The 14,367-nt window shown below is 55.7% G+C and overlaps 1 protein-coding gene across 8 annotated transcripts in view; it reads right to left on the minus strand.

Annotated features, from left to right (window-relative positions):
* The window catches only part of TPM2 (tropomyosin 2), a 23,858-nt gene continuing 9,491 nt past the window's right edge, over positions 1-14,367 (minus strand). For 2 of the 8 annotated variants that reach the window (XM_080973668.1, XM_080973672.1), the window contains 7 exons: positions 7,609-7,742; positions 6,497-6,614; positions 6,333-6,403; positions 5,588-5,663; positions 3,407-3,469; positions 2,442-2,511; positions 1-264 (listed from right to left, as the gene is read on the minus strand). In XM_080973668.1, the coding sequence (XP_080829794.1) occupies positions 182-264; positions 2,442-2,511; positions 3,407-3,469; positions 5,588-5,663; positions 6,333-6,403; positions 6,497-6,614; positions 7,609-7,742 (615 nt within the window). In that variant the 3' untranslated portion in view covers positions 1-181. Of the gene's footprint in view, positions 265-1,650; positions 2,153-2,441; positions 2,512-3,406; positions 3,470-3,606; positions 3,683-5,587; positions 5,664-6,332; positions 6,404-6,496; positions 6,615-7,608; positions 7,743-14,367 lie in introns of those variants that run through there. The other 6 variants (XM_080973666.1, XM_080973670.1, XM_080973667.1 and 3 more) reach the window with 3 other exon arrangements.

Raw genomic sequence — 14,367 nt, forward strand, 5'->3', positions numbered from 1 at the left:
CTCTGTTCAACTTGCTTTAATAACTGGACAGGCAGGTGAGGGGCAGTGCAGAGGCAGAGCCCCACAGGGGCCAGCACAGGCCTGGGGGGCAAGGGGGCTTCCCTTCAGCAGGAGGTGCTGGCCGGGCAAGAGTGTGGGGCGGGGGGGAGGGGGCCGCTGCTGCTGCTCCTCCAGACCCTCCTCAGAGGTTGTTCAATTCCAGCAGTGTCTGGTCCAGGACTTGGTGGATGCCGACGTTCTCCTCCTTGGCGCTGGCCAAGCTCTCTGCAAACACAAGGCAGGCAGGCACCCAGGCACACCCCACCACCACCAGAAGGAAGCCCCCCCCCCCAGCCCAGGAGAGAAAGAGGCAGGAGATAAAGAGACACACACACACACACACACACACACACAGTGAGGGCCCAGTCAGTTCAGCGGCTCCATCCAATAGCAAGATCCGCCCCCTCCGCCCCAATCCCTGGAGGGCAGCTGAGGTGGCCCCTCCGTCCTGGTTGCCCAGAGGCCTGCCCTCTTCACCACCACCTGCTCCTAAGGAGAACAGTCAGCTCCGGTCCCCAAACACCTTGGAAGAGGGTGTCGATCCGTGAAGAGGAGCAAGGCAGCAGCAGCAAGACGAGCAGCAAGAAGAGCAGTTCAGGAGAGATGGAGAAGCAGAGAGGAGAGACGCCGCTTGCCAGGATCCTGTCCCATTCACCCCACCCCTTGTCAAAAGGGGCTCCCACCCTGCCCAGCGTCTGCTGAGCTCTTCTCCAGTTCAGACTGGGAACCACGCCTCTCTTCTGGGAGGCCCATCCTCCAGGAAGGCGTGCAAGAGAGGAGACCCCCTTCCCCAATCCTCTTGCTCCACAAAAGGCTTCTCACGGGGGAGAAGGGAGGGGCAGGGGAGGGGCTGCCCCCCCATGAAGCAGGCAAGGGCGGGGGCAGCTGGGGGGCTCAGTTGTGGAGGCCGTGGAGGACCAGACGCAGCTCAGTAGCCAGGAGGCTGTTTTTCTCCTCCTCCTGCCGGGAGCGCTCTGGAGGGGAAAGATCCATGTCCAGCAGCAAGAAAGGAGAAAGAGAGACAGAATGAGAGAGAGAGAAGAGGAAGGGCAGGAGGCCCATCAGCACCAGAGGAAAAGGGAAGCCCTGGACATCAGGGCTGCTGCTCCAGGGAGGCCTCCATGCCACGTCCCCATAGCCTCTTGGAGGGAGCATCTGGTTGAGACCCCCCAAGCCAGAAACGTTTCCCTGGGACAGCTGCCAGGCAACCCAACCAAGGACACCCCAGTTATCTCCTGCCACCTGCCATCTTCCCCAATCTGGAGCCAGGGGAGGAGGCCAGCTGCAGGATGGAGGGCAGCAGACAGGCAGGGGGCAAGAGGCTCCCTTGGGGGTCCCAAGGGGTCACACCCCTCAGTGCCCCCAGAAGGCTGGCCAAGGGCAAAGAGGCAGGACCCTCCAAGCCCCCGGCCTCCATGGGGCTTTGACGCCCCCCCCTTGCAGGGGCAGCCCTTGCCCACTCAGATGCCAGGGTTCAAGGAGGGAGGGAGAGGTTGAGACAGCAGATGAACAGCAGATGAACTAACCAGGCATGTTGGGCAACAGATGAGTCCAGAGCCCCACAGAGCAGGAGACAGAAATGGAGGCGAGAGAATGAGAGAAAAAGAGGCGTTTGCTGAAACTGTTTATTGAACCCGAGACTGGAGAGGAGAACAGAGTCATGAAATGCAGCATGGAGGACAGACAGTGGGACGGACAGACAGGCAGAGCCAAGAGGGGCCCAGCAGGGCCTCAGAGGGACCTGCCAGGGGGGTGCAAGGCTGCTTTCCACAGTGGGGTCTCGCTCCCACCCACCAGATCCCCTTACCCCCCAGCCTTAGCCCAAGCTGCGTGGCTGGCAGAGCCCCCAAACGCCGCCTCCTCTGCCAGGAAAGGCACTTCTGGCGCTGGCACAGAGCTCCCCACCCCCTATCCCCACCTGAGGTAACTTGGCCTCCCCTCCTAACCCGCCCCCCAGCACACACAGGGGAGCACTTGGGGGGGTATCCTGGGCAAGCAAGGGGGAGGGCGGGAGCAGACAGAGACGGAGCTCAGAGGGAGGTGATGTCGTTCAGGGCATTGTCCAGCTCCTCACTGATGGCTTTGAACTTCATCTTCTGGGCATAGACCTCGTCTGCAGGTGTGCATGGAAGGTGGAGAAGGTGGAGGCAGTGAGGCAGAGCAGAGCAGTGCAGGGGGGTGGAAAGAAAAGAGTGAACGTGAGAGGGAGGGAAGAGAGAGGAAGAGGAAGGCGGGTGGCTGGGACAGAGACAAGGAGGTGGAGGTGGAGGAGGAAAAGAGGAGGACACCCTCACCCCCTTCACAAGGACCCAACCCTCTCAGAGCCCATCCCCTGCTCTGGGTCCCAGCCCCACCACTTCCCAGCCCAACGGAGGGGGCAGGCGGGGGGAGCACCTTCTTACCTTCCAAGTCGTCAATGGTTTTCTCCAACTTTGCAACAGACCTCTCAGCAAACTCTGCTCGGGTCTCAGCCTGGGGGGGGGGGCAGAGAGGGAGGAAAGAGATGAAGAGCCCATTGGGTGGGAGACTCAAGGGGGGGCATCCTCCCAGGTTGCTGTTGGGTCCAGAGCTGCAACCTCCACCCCCTAGAAGGCAGGAGCGGCTCCGCAGCTGCTCCCCATTCTCCAAGCCTTGCAAGACCCTCCAGTGCAGAACACAAAGGCTCCCTCTTCTGCCCCCACCCCCCACATCATGAGGAGATGGTGAGAATATTCCTCAGTCCTTCAGTTTGGGGAACATATTTTATTCTCACCCCGATCTTGTTGTCTTACATCCCCTTTACTGATGACTGATCTATTGTTCATTTATGGTCATTTTATTCTGTCTTCTTCAATTTTTTTACAGTATGTTAAGAAGCAGTTCCCTCCTTTGGGGGTTCTTTGTACAAAGCCTTGCACAAATAAAGAAACTTCATGGTCCCCTCAGTTAAGTGGCAGCTCTGGCTTCCAAAGATGTGTGCACAGAATTGTAGAGCTGCCTGGGCAGCTGGGGGGGGGGGTGCAGGAGAGATTTCTGCTCAGCCTGCTGCAGGCTGAAAGGGTTCCTCACTCCCCCTGCCCGCCGGGGGGGTCTGGCCCTGACCACCCCCGGACTCTGCGCTTGTTTTGCTTCGAAATGCCTCTCCAAACGCAGCAGAGCCTGGTCCATCTGGCTTGCATGGAGAAAGTGGAACGAGAGAAGTTTCCTCCTCTCTCTCCTAACTCAAGAGCTCATGGACATCCCATGACGCTGAACGTTGAAGATTCAGGGTTTCTGACTCAGGATCTTTTCCCCAGCCCAATCTGCTACTGGGACTGAACTTTCTGCCCCTCAGCTTCAGCTTTGGAGGGAGAGGGGAGAGGGGAGAGCCGTCCCAGGCGCTGCTCACCTCCTTGAGTTTGTCCGTCAGCAGCTTGATCTCTTCCTCGTATTTGTCCTCCTTGGTGGAATACTGGAGATGGGGAGAGCAAGTGTGAGGGAGGAGGGGGAGGGCAGCCCCTGTCCCACTCCAAGCAGGTCCCTCCCTGAAGGAAGCCCACCCACCCACATCCCACCAGGAAGCTCCATACCCCGCCCCACCCCTCCTACCTTGTCTGCCTGGGCCTCCAGGGACTTGAGGTTGTTGGTGACAATTTTCAGCTCTTCCTCAAGATCCCCACATTTACTGTGTCATGTCCAGAAAGACAGGGGCAGGCACAGGACAGGAGGAAGAAAAGGGAGAGAAGGAGAGAGGGAGAACCAGTTGAGACAGCAGAGAAGAATCTGAAGAGGAAGAAGCAGCAGCAGCAGAAGAGAGAAAGCAGCAGGAGGAGGTTCCTCTGGTGCCACAAGAGGCATCACCAAGGCCCTGAGAATCCCCCTTCTCCGTGTGGGGAGAGACACAAGCCGTGGGACTCCAGCAGCAAAGCAAGGCCCATGTGTCCGGCAGGCATCCTGAGGCCTCCATCTTGGCACAGCACACTTCCCTGGGCTGAGCTGCCTTGGGGGCAGGCGCAGGCCACAACCCGCATTGCAGCATTGACGGGTAGATGTGTGTCAGGCGAGGGCCAGCTCTGTCTCTGCATGGCCAGGAACCTCCCTCGAACCCCTTGCGACTCAGGCTCTTTGCCCTGGTTAAGACGCCCCTTTGGGGAAGGTGGCTGGGAGATCCCCGGCTCCTTCTGGGCTGCCTGCAAACCACGTCACCATTCCAGGCTGGCAGCCTTATTTCTGCCCCATCACTGCCCATTCCCCACTTGTGGGGTGCTCTCCCCAGGGAGTCTTGCCTGGTGCCATCGTTCTATCTCTTTAGATGCCGGGTGGACATTTTCCTGTATAACCAGGCCTTTGGCTTCTAACTATCTGTGTCCTTTCAGAACTTGGGGGCTTGTTTTTCTGTACAGTCATACCTCGGGTTGAATGCGCCTTGGGTTGAGCGCCTTCGAGTTGCACTCCACGGCAACCCGGAAGTAACAGAGCGCGTTACTTCCGGGTTTCGCCACTTGCGCATGCGCAGACGCTCAAAATGACGTCATGCACATGCGCAGAAGTGGCAAAAAGCAACGCGCCCGTGCGCAGACATGCCATCGCTAGTTATGTTTGCTTCTAGATGCGAACGGGGCTCCAGAACGGATCCCATTCATATCTAGAGGTACCACTGTATTTATTCCCTCCATCCTGGTTTTAATTGTTTATTGTTGTTATTTATTGAATTTATACGCCACCCTATACTCAGAGGTCTCAGGGTGGTTCACAGAAAAGATCAACATAAAAACCACAAAACAGTCATGCCTCGGGTTACAGACGCTTCAGGTTGTGTTTTTTCAGGTTACGGAGCGCCGAAACCCGGAAGTACCAAAATGGGTTACTTCCGGGTTTCAGCGGTTGTGCATGCGCAGAAGCACCAAATCGCAACCCGCGCATGTGCAGACGCACCGCTGCAGGTTGCGAACGCTGTGGGTGGCGAACGTGCATCACACACGGATCACATTCGCAACCCACAGTGTCCACTGTATATATAATCAAAATAAAAACATCAACCCAATAACACCCCCCACCCAAAAAGAGCCACATTTTAAAAGGGCATAGGATGTGTGTATGTATGTGGGGTTTTGTTTGCTTGGTTCTAAGTCACTTTAGGTTGCCTTGAGCAAGATAATCCGACAAAAAATAAATAAATAAATATAACACATATAAATGAAATCTCTTGCTTGGTGGCTTTTGCTGCACTCGAGAGGCCGTGGGCTCCAAGGCAGACCCCTTCCCCAGCGTGCCTCTGGAAGGCGCCAGCTGCCCTCCATTCCTAGCCAGACAGCTGTGCCAGCCTTGCCCAGGGTGAGCCTCTGCAAGATGGCTGGACGCAGAGTGGGGCCAAAGCCACCTCTCTGTCCAGCACGCAGCCGCTTCTCACGCCTTCCCTTGAGGGTCCTGCACGGGGGTGGCATCTGAGCACAGAGCGGAGAGACTGGATGGGAGAGGAGAGGAAGAAGTGCTCAGAAGGACAATGACCAGAGGAAGCAGGAGCAGGAAGTGCGCACAGCTCAGAGAACGAGAGAGAGAGAGACGGAGGAGGGGGTCCCCTGCTCAGTACCTCTTCCTCTGCAGCCATCAGGGATTTGAGGGCCTGATCCATGGTACGGAGCTCCTCTTCGAGCTGCCTCATGCGGCTGGGGGGGCAAGGGGGCAAGCAAGGTTTAGCAGCGGGGAGGATGCAGCCCCCAGAGAGCAGGACAGGTGCCCTGCAAGGAGGACCCCACTCAATGCAGTCAAACGTCTGTTAACCTTGGAAGGCAAAAGGGTGCTGACTCTGCCTGGGGTTCAATCCTGCCTGCACTGTTTTCCTTACGTCACCATGAGAGGCTCTTGCGGTGGGGAGGGAGTAAAAAATGATGGGAAGGAGCCAAGGGGGTCAGCTCCACAAGAAAGAGAGGGGTGGATGAAATACCCCCCCTTTACAAAGAAACACCAACCCCACACGGGGGGCTGTGCAGCATCAGCAGACCCCTCCTCACAAGAGCCAAGGGAGGGGAGGGACGGCTGCCCTTTCTAGCCCTATTTGGGCCTTGGAAGCCCCTCTGCCTCAGGTGCTCTGGCTCAAGGACGGGGGTGCAGAGGATGAAGCCCCCCCCCCACAAAGGCCAGGGACCCCCTCTCCAGCACTGGGCCTGCAAAAAAGCCAAGGTAGGTTCCCTTCCTCCCCCCATGGGGGTGGGGGGAGAGAAGGACCATGCTGGGAGCTCCAGTGCCAACGCAGCTCAGCCTCCGGCCCTGGTGCCCCCTCCCTCAAGGGAGGCCAGCGAGGGAGCCCCTCCCCCTCTGCCTGCGGCCACACTCACCTCTCGGCCACCTCGGCCCTCTCCTCTGAGCGCTCCAGGTCCCCCTCCAGGATCACCAGCTTACGGGCCACCTAGGAGCCAAGCAGAAGGACGTCAGGAGGGCAGTCCAGGGGAGGGGGCAGCTGCTTCCCTCCCCAGGCCCCCCCTCCCTGGGCCCCCCTCACCTCCTCGTATTTGCGGTCGGCATCCTCTGCAATGTGCTTGGCCTCCTTCAGCTGCATCTCCTGGAGCTCCATCTTCTCCTCGTCCTTCATGGCTCTGTTCTCAATGACCTTCATGCCTCTGGTGGGGAGAAGCCACAAGCCTTGTCAGCCACAGGTCCCAGGACTGCCCCACCCACACCAGCCCCCCTCCAGAGTCCCAGAGAGCCTGCCCTACCCAGGAGCCCCAAGGAGAAGCCCTAGAGTCGGAAGGGACCCCAAGGGTCATCTAGAGCAGCCCCAGGAAGGCCACATCCTGGCTCCTCTTGGCCCTGCTGGCTTCGCTTGCACACCCAAGGCAGAAACTACCCCAGAAGCTCATCCAAGACAGGCTCTCGCCTCCCCCTCCCTGCCCAACACCCCCCACACAGAGGTAAGCAAAGGGGCAGCCTGCATGGGAATGGTCCTCTGAGTGACCCCACTGAAGGCTCTGAGGGGGCAGCCCTCCCTGCCCAGAGCAGTGGCCAACCTCGCAGGGAGGGCCAGGCCACACAAAGGCACCTCAAGGATCTTCATCATGGCACAAGGCATCTCCCTTGGAAATGGAGCCGGGATTGGGTTTCTCTCCCAGCTGCCCTCCCTGCCTTGGAAAACCCAAAGCCAGGGCCAAGAGGCCAAAAAGACTGCAGCCCCTCAGCAGCCTGGCTCCCCTCCCCCTCTGGCCAGAGCTGACAGAACCTCTCTCCTGTGGACTCTGACACAGAGACCCCCCTGCCAATGGGGGAGGGTCTCCCAGTGGATCTCCTCCTGACTGGACTCTGGGCAGATCCAGAATGGCAGCAGGAGAGTTGAGAGGAGGAGCATGAAGCACTTGAGGCCTTCCTGCCTTTGAAACCTCTCCTCATCATATCCAGACAAGGGATGAGTCGAGAACAGCACTTCCTGCATCAGAAGGAGGTAGGTCTGGATGACCTCTGAGGTGCCTCCCGACTCGACACTTCGGCTGTTCTCTGTCTCATTTCACATTCCCATATTCAGATCTTCATCAGAGGACCTTCTTTGCCCCGGGGCCTTTCAAGCCCACCCAAAGTGGCCCCAAGGCAGCTGTGGAGAGCTCAAGCAGGCCCCTCACCCACCTCTCGCTCTCGTCAGCCATCTTCTCCGTCTCCTCCAGCTTTTGCAGGGCGGTGGCCAAGCGCTCTTGGGCTCGGTCCAACTCCTCCTCCACCAGCTGGATGCGGCGGTTGAGAGAGGCCACATCGGACTCAGCCTGGGAAGGAAGGAAGGAAGGAAAGAAGAGGGCGCAGAGGTCAAGCACAGGCACAGCCCTGCTCCACAGCCCAGCCGCCCCCCTTCCAGGCAAGCGCTGCCCTCGCCATGCCACCCAACCACAGCCCCACAGGGCTGCCCACTCCCACCTCACAGCCCTTCCCACCCCACAGATGACAAAACGCGACCCCAGGAAAGCCAAGGCCATTCCAGGCACATCAGACGCTGTGCCCACTTGGTGGATCCAGCCAGTCACTGGTGGGCAGCCATGACTCGAAGGGTGCCAGGCAGAGGTCTGTCCCTGAGGGTGACACTCTGTCCCTGAGCTCCAGCCCCCTCCCTCTCCCTGCTTGACCCCAGTCAAGGCCCAGCCAACTCAGAAGCCAAAAGGGGCCTTGAGCTGCCACCAGCCCCCCACCTGACTCCACAGATCACACACAAAGCCTTAGACCCCTTTCCCATCCCAGTCTTGGGCATGCCAGAGCCTCACCCTCTTCCCCATTGCTGGCCCTTTGGGGAGCCCCAGCATCTTTCCCCAAATCTCAGCTCCTCTGCTTCCCCCCCCCCGCCGGCTCACCAAGCCCAATGCCCCTCAACTCAGCCCCCATGACCTTGCCTCACTTCTCCTCGCCCTGCTCTTGCACATGTGTGTGTCCCCCCCCCCCCCCCGAGGCATGGGGCGCAGTTTCCCTTTTGAGACTCCCACTGGTCTCCTCTTGGCCTCACTTCCAGGAATCAGGAAACGTTTCCACTTTCTTAAACTTAGTTGATTGCAGCTTCTGGGAGCTTGCGAGCGGGGCGTTTGCAAGGATTGCAGGAGGTGGCGGAAGAGAGTGATCTTGTGTCTTTGGCATGAAGGCTGCTTGCTTGTCTGAGCTGCTTGCCGGCTTGAGGGTGCGGCAGAGTGCTCTGCTGAGCACATGATACTGAGTGGGAGGCGCTACTGCTGAGAGGAAGCCAGGCTGAAGGAGGAAGTGAGTTGGGGAGGAGATAGCAGCCAGCAGCAGTCACAGTTTCGCTGGTTGCCACTTCTGGGAGTTTGTGCACAGAGTCCCTGGCCAGGACCCTGTGTTGGGGAGGCCCCAAGTCCTGTCTCATGGTGTGCGTAGGATAAAGGGGCATGGAAGGTGAGGGAGCTGCTGCCATGACCTGCAATGCCTGCGCCATGTCAGTCTTCCTATCGGAGAACGTGCAAAAGTGCAAACTGGTTGCCTTGCTAGATGAGAAGGTCCAGCAACTTGAGGCCTGCCTAGGCACACTTCGAGTGACAGGAACACATGCAGGTTTCTCGTCAGAGCTGAGCGGATGTGATAGAACAACAAGACAGGTGGGATGCCCCTAAAGAGGAGGCAGATCGCCCATTGCAAGAGATGAACCCCTGGAGGAATGTGGTACACAGAAGTGGGACTGTCAGGAGCCGTGCTGGGTCATTGGGGTGCAAAATCGCTTCCATGTTTTCACCCCAGACACCAATTCTGGGCCAGAAGAGCTGGGACAGCAACTGCTGACCTCAGAATACACCAAGATGACTGTGAAAGGTACAGAACAAAGAATGATTCCCGCTACCCTCCAAAGGAGGAAGAGATAGGAGATGAGTTTGGAGGAAACGTTTTCCATTCTTGACCTGGGACTCAGCTAGATTGGTAAAGAAATGTGTTTTATATGTGATATAGCAATGTGACACCAGATGGCGCTGTGGAGTCAAGTCTTTCCCAACCGGATTTCCCTGGATGAGTTTACAACACATTTAACTGAAACGCTTCTTTGATGTGTCTGGATCCAGCCCTAACCCCTCCAGATCCAAGGCTGCTGATTGTGGATGAATATGCTGATAACCCACTTGCTACCTTCCAAGGAAACGATCGCAGACAAAGGGAACTGCTGTCCGGAGAAGGCAAGTTGAGAGGAAGGAGTAGGAAGTAATCAAACCATAAGGTTCCTGCCTTTGTAATCTATCCCAATAATATCCAGATAAGCTCCAATAGACAAGAGGGTGAGACTCAAGAGCAGCAGTGGGAGACCTTAGAACACTCCAAGGAGGCTTTGGAAGGCAGAGTGCATAGAACAATTGCTGCCCCTCCCAAGAAAAGAGAGAGAGATGAGTGGTGGTAATAGAGGACTCCCCACTGAGGGGGACAGAGGCAGAATTATGCAGTGGAAACAGGACGGCCCAGGAGGTGTGCTGTCTTTCAGATGAAAAGATTCATGATGTGACAGAGAAGTTGCCAAGTCTTATAAAGCCCACTGACCACTACCCCTTCCTTCTGATTCATGTGGGTACAAATAATACTGCCACACACAGCCTGCAACATATAGCAAGGGACTATGAGACTCTGGGCAGGAAGCTGAAGAACCTTGGAGCACAGGTGGTCTTTTCATCACTCCTTCCTGTTGAAGGCCACAGCTTAGGAAGAGAGGAAAATACTGGTGGTAAATCACTGGCTACACAGGTAGTGTCGTCAGGAAGGGTTTGGCTTATTGGATCATGATCGTCACTTCCTTGAGGAATGACTTCTGGCAAGAGATGGGCTGCACCTCACAGAGGTTGGCAAGAATGCCTTTGCTATGAGTCTCGTGAACCTGATCAGGAGAGCTTTAAACTAGATCTTGAGCAGGAGGGAGACAACATGACAGACAACAGAAGAACACATGGTACTGGGGATAATAGCTTCAGTGATGCACAGAAAACTGAGGTGGTACTCCAGAAACCTGCTAAAGGGCAAGAAATCACAAGAAGGAAGCAGCTGGAGGAACGACTGGTGGTTTCAGTTGTCTCTACACAAATGCACAGAGTACGGGAAACAAGCAAGACAAATTGGAGCTTTTGTACAGGACAGCCAATATGACCTGGTAGGCATTACTGAAACTGGATGGGATAAGACTCATGACTAGAATGTAGGAATTGAAGGGTATAACCTGTTCAAAAGGAATAGACTAAACAGGAAGGGAGGAGGAGGACCATTGTATGTAAAGAATGTGTACACTTCTGAAGAAAACCATGACCTGGAGCATGGAAAGCAGATTGAGAGTATATGGATAAAAATTGTAGGAGAGAAACACAACAGGGACCTTACTGTGGGGGTCTGCTATAGACCACCAAGCCAGACTGAAAACTTGGGTAATGCCTTACTAGAGCAGATTACCAAACATTCAAAAATGAAAGACATAAACATGGGGGACTTCAACTTCCCCATATCTGTTAGAACTCAGACTCTGCCAAAAATGTAAGGTCCAACAAATTCCTCCATTGCCTCAATTATAATTTCATTTCTCAGAAGGTGGAAGAAGCAAAAAGGGGATCATCTATCTTGGACCTGTTCCTCACCACTAGGGAGGAACTGATCAATGAAGTGGAAGTACTTGGAAACTTGGGAGGAAGTGATCATGTCCCCCTGGGTTTCATGATACACAGGCAAGGGAAAGCTGCCTGTTGTCAGACATACACTCTGGACTTTAAGAAGGCCAATTTCAAAAAGCTTGAAGAGCTACTGGGTGAGATCCCAAAGAGTCCAAGATGGATGGGAGTTTCTTAAAAGTGAAACACTGAAGACAAAAATGCAGACAATTCCAGCAAGAAAGAAAACTGGGAGGCATTTAAGGAAACCGGTGTGGCTGCATAAGGAGCTCACAGATGAGCTGAGATTTAAGGACATGTATAAGAAATGGAAGAAAGGGGAAATCACAAAGGAAGAGTATACATGAGTAGCCAACAGTTGAAGGGTGAAGGTCAGGCAGGCTAAAGCTCAGAATGAGCTCATGCTTACAAGAGAGGTTAAAAATAATAAAAAGATTTATTCAGCTATGTTTGAAGCAAGAGGAAGAACAAGCAAGTGGTATGTCCTCTGTGTGGAGAAGATGGAGAAACGCTATTGGGTGACAGAGAAAAGGCGGAGCTACTCAACACCTATTTTGCCCCTGTCTTCACCCAAAAAGAAACTGATGCCCAACCTAGCGGTAACAGAATAAATGATGTAAGGAGGGAGCTGCAGCCCAAGATAGGAAATGAGGTAGTAAGGGAACACCTAGCTACTTTAAATGAATTCAAATCTCCAGGGCCTGATAAGCTGAATCCAAGGGTACTAAAGGAGCTTGCGGGCGTAATCTCAGAGACTATGTCTATGATCATTGAGAATTCTTAGAGAACAGGAGAGGTCCCTGCAGACTTGATCTGGGCAAATGCTGTCCCCACCATTCAAAAATGGTGAAAGATAAGAACCAGGTAACTACTGACTGGTAAATTTGACATCAAGACCAGGAAAATTCCGAGAACAGATAATTCAACAGTCGGTCTGTGAGCACTTAGTAATTACAGCATCCTTTTCCAAGACCCAGCATGGGTTTCTCAAAAGTAAGTAATGCCTGATGAATCCCATTTCTTTTCTTTTTTTTTTTTAATGGAGTTACAAGCTTGGTGGATCAGGGGAAGGCTGTAGACTTAGTGTATCTTGATTTCAGTAAGGCTTTCAACAAAGTCCCCCATGATATTCTTGGAAGGAAGCTGGTAAAATGTGGGTTGAAGGAGGTAACTGTTAGGTGGATTTGTAGCTGGCTGGAGCCCAAAGAGGACACCTTAATGGATCTTCGTCATCCTGGGAAAAAGTGACAAGGGGGGTGTCACAGGGTTCTGTCCTGGGCCCGTTGTTGTTCAACATCTATATATGACTTAGATGAAGGGATTGAGGGGATGCTCTGCCTGCAGAAGGTCTCCTGTCACTTCCCAGGAAGGTTCCTTCCCAGCTCTGGCCTGCAGCAGCTCCCCCAGGCTCCCCGCTGCCCAGGCGCCTTCCCTTCTGCTTCCTCTCCCTAGCGCTGGCCCAACCTGTGCAACATCGCCCCCCTCCCTTCCCCAACTCCCCCCTCCTTCCATCTCCTGCACTTAAGACTGAACATCTGCAGGCCGAGACTTGTAGGCTTATAACTTCATCATGCATTAGGCACTTTGAAGCACGACTGGGGGTGGGCAGGGCGGGGGGGGGGCGCTCTCCCTCTCAGCAGCACAGAAAAGAGAAAAGAACGACCTCCTACTGCAAACTGTGGAACTCCCCACCCCAACTTGGATGGTTTGAAGAGAGAATTAGACCACTCCATGGAGGAGGAGGAAGCCGCTCTCAGTGTCTCCTAGCCAGGATGGCTCTGCTCTGCCTGGGAGAGGGCTCTTGCCCCCAAATCCTGCTGGAGAGCTTCCCATACTGGGCAGCTATTTGGCCTCTGTGAGAAGAGGGTGCTGCATGGGGCCTTGGCCTGATTCAGCGGGCTCTTCCTAGGTGACGCTCCTGAGACACACACCCCGCCCAGGTCCCCAGCCTACACAAGAGGAGTGCCAGGCCACCTGCAAGGTGATGTCACAGCCCAACTTTTGTGTGGTGAAAGCCTTTGGCCCAGGGGCTGGTGCCACCTCTGTGCAGCCCAGCACAGGGCAAAGAGCAGCACAGGCAGCTCCTGGGAAGCTGCCCCACCCAGACAGGATGGCTGTTCGGCCGCAGCTGGGGGTCCAGGGCAGGAGCAGCAGGAGCAGCATGTGGGGTGGGAAAGGGAGGCAGCCCAGCAGGGAGGGGGGAGGAGCAGGATGGGTGCTTTGCCTGCCTGCGCTGGAGTGACTAAAGCGGCAGGAATGCCTCCAGAGCAGATTCGCTCCCAAAAAGGAGATGGACGGGAGCTGCTCAGGGGGTGGGGGGTGGATTTCCTGTTTATTGCAGCTGCAAAGCATGGGGGTGGGATTCCCCCTTACTCCCCATCCATGCTCTGGCTGAAGGGAAGGGAGGAGCCAGCAGAGGCAGGGCTCCTCCCCCACCTCCCACCTCCCCCCCACTCCCTCAGCCCCTCCCTCCCCCCACATTCCAGCCAAGGGAGGTGCTTTCTGCTGCTGGTTCAGGCCCAGGGCTGTGCAGCCACGGAAGAGCGGCAGAGGGCCAGGAAGCAGCCTTCCCCCAAGACCCTTGGGGAGCTGGGCCCAGGGAAGGAAGAGGCAAAGAGGCAGCCGGCAGCAGAAGAGGCCGGAAGGGCTTTGGGGGGCACAGGACCAAGGAGGAGGGGGAAGCCCAGCTTCTGGGATGCTCACCTGGAGGAGGACTCCTGAGATCAGAAAAGGAAGTCTCCACGCCCCCCCCTCCCCATGGCAATCTAAAAATGCCTGGCTAATGCAGCTCTGCATCAGGTGGTTGGACTAGATGACCCTTGTGGTCCCTTTCAACTCTCCAGTTCTGTGATTCCATTCTTGTACTGGTAGGGCAAGGTATACTGCCTCTGGATAGGGAGGCTCTAGTCTGAGCTAGCAGGGTCAGCCATCCTGAATCTGCAATGACTGTCTTTATGGGCCAGACTAAAGGTTCCAGCAGAGACAGGCTTGCCCCTCCACCTGCCACCCAGAGTCCACAGAGCAGTGCACAGTTAGCTGCAGAACTCACTGCCACAAGACACACCAGCAGCCACAAAGGAATTAGGCAACGAATGGAGCCAGGAACGGCCAGATTGAAAGGAGCATAGGAAGCTGCCTTCTATGGCCACTGGCCCATCTGCCTCTGTATTGTCTACACTGACTGGCAGCAGCTCTCCAGGGTTTCAGGCAGGGGACATTTTTAGCCCTACCTGGAGATGCTGCTGGGAATTCAAGCCAGGACCTTCTGCAC

The sequence above is a fragment of the Podarcis pityusensis genome (genome assembly GCF_964106645.2).
Source record: "Podarcis pityusensis genome assembly, chromosome: 11".
NCBI classification, from domain to species: Eukaryota; Metazoa; Chordata; class Lepidosauria; order Squamata; family Lacertidae; genus Podarcis; species Podarcis pityusensis.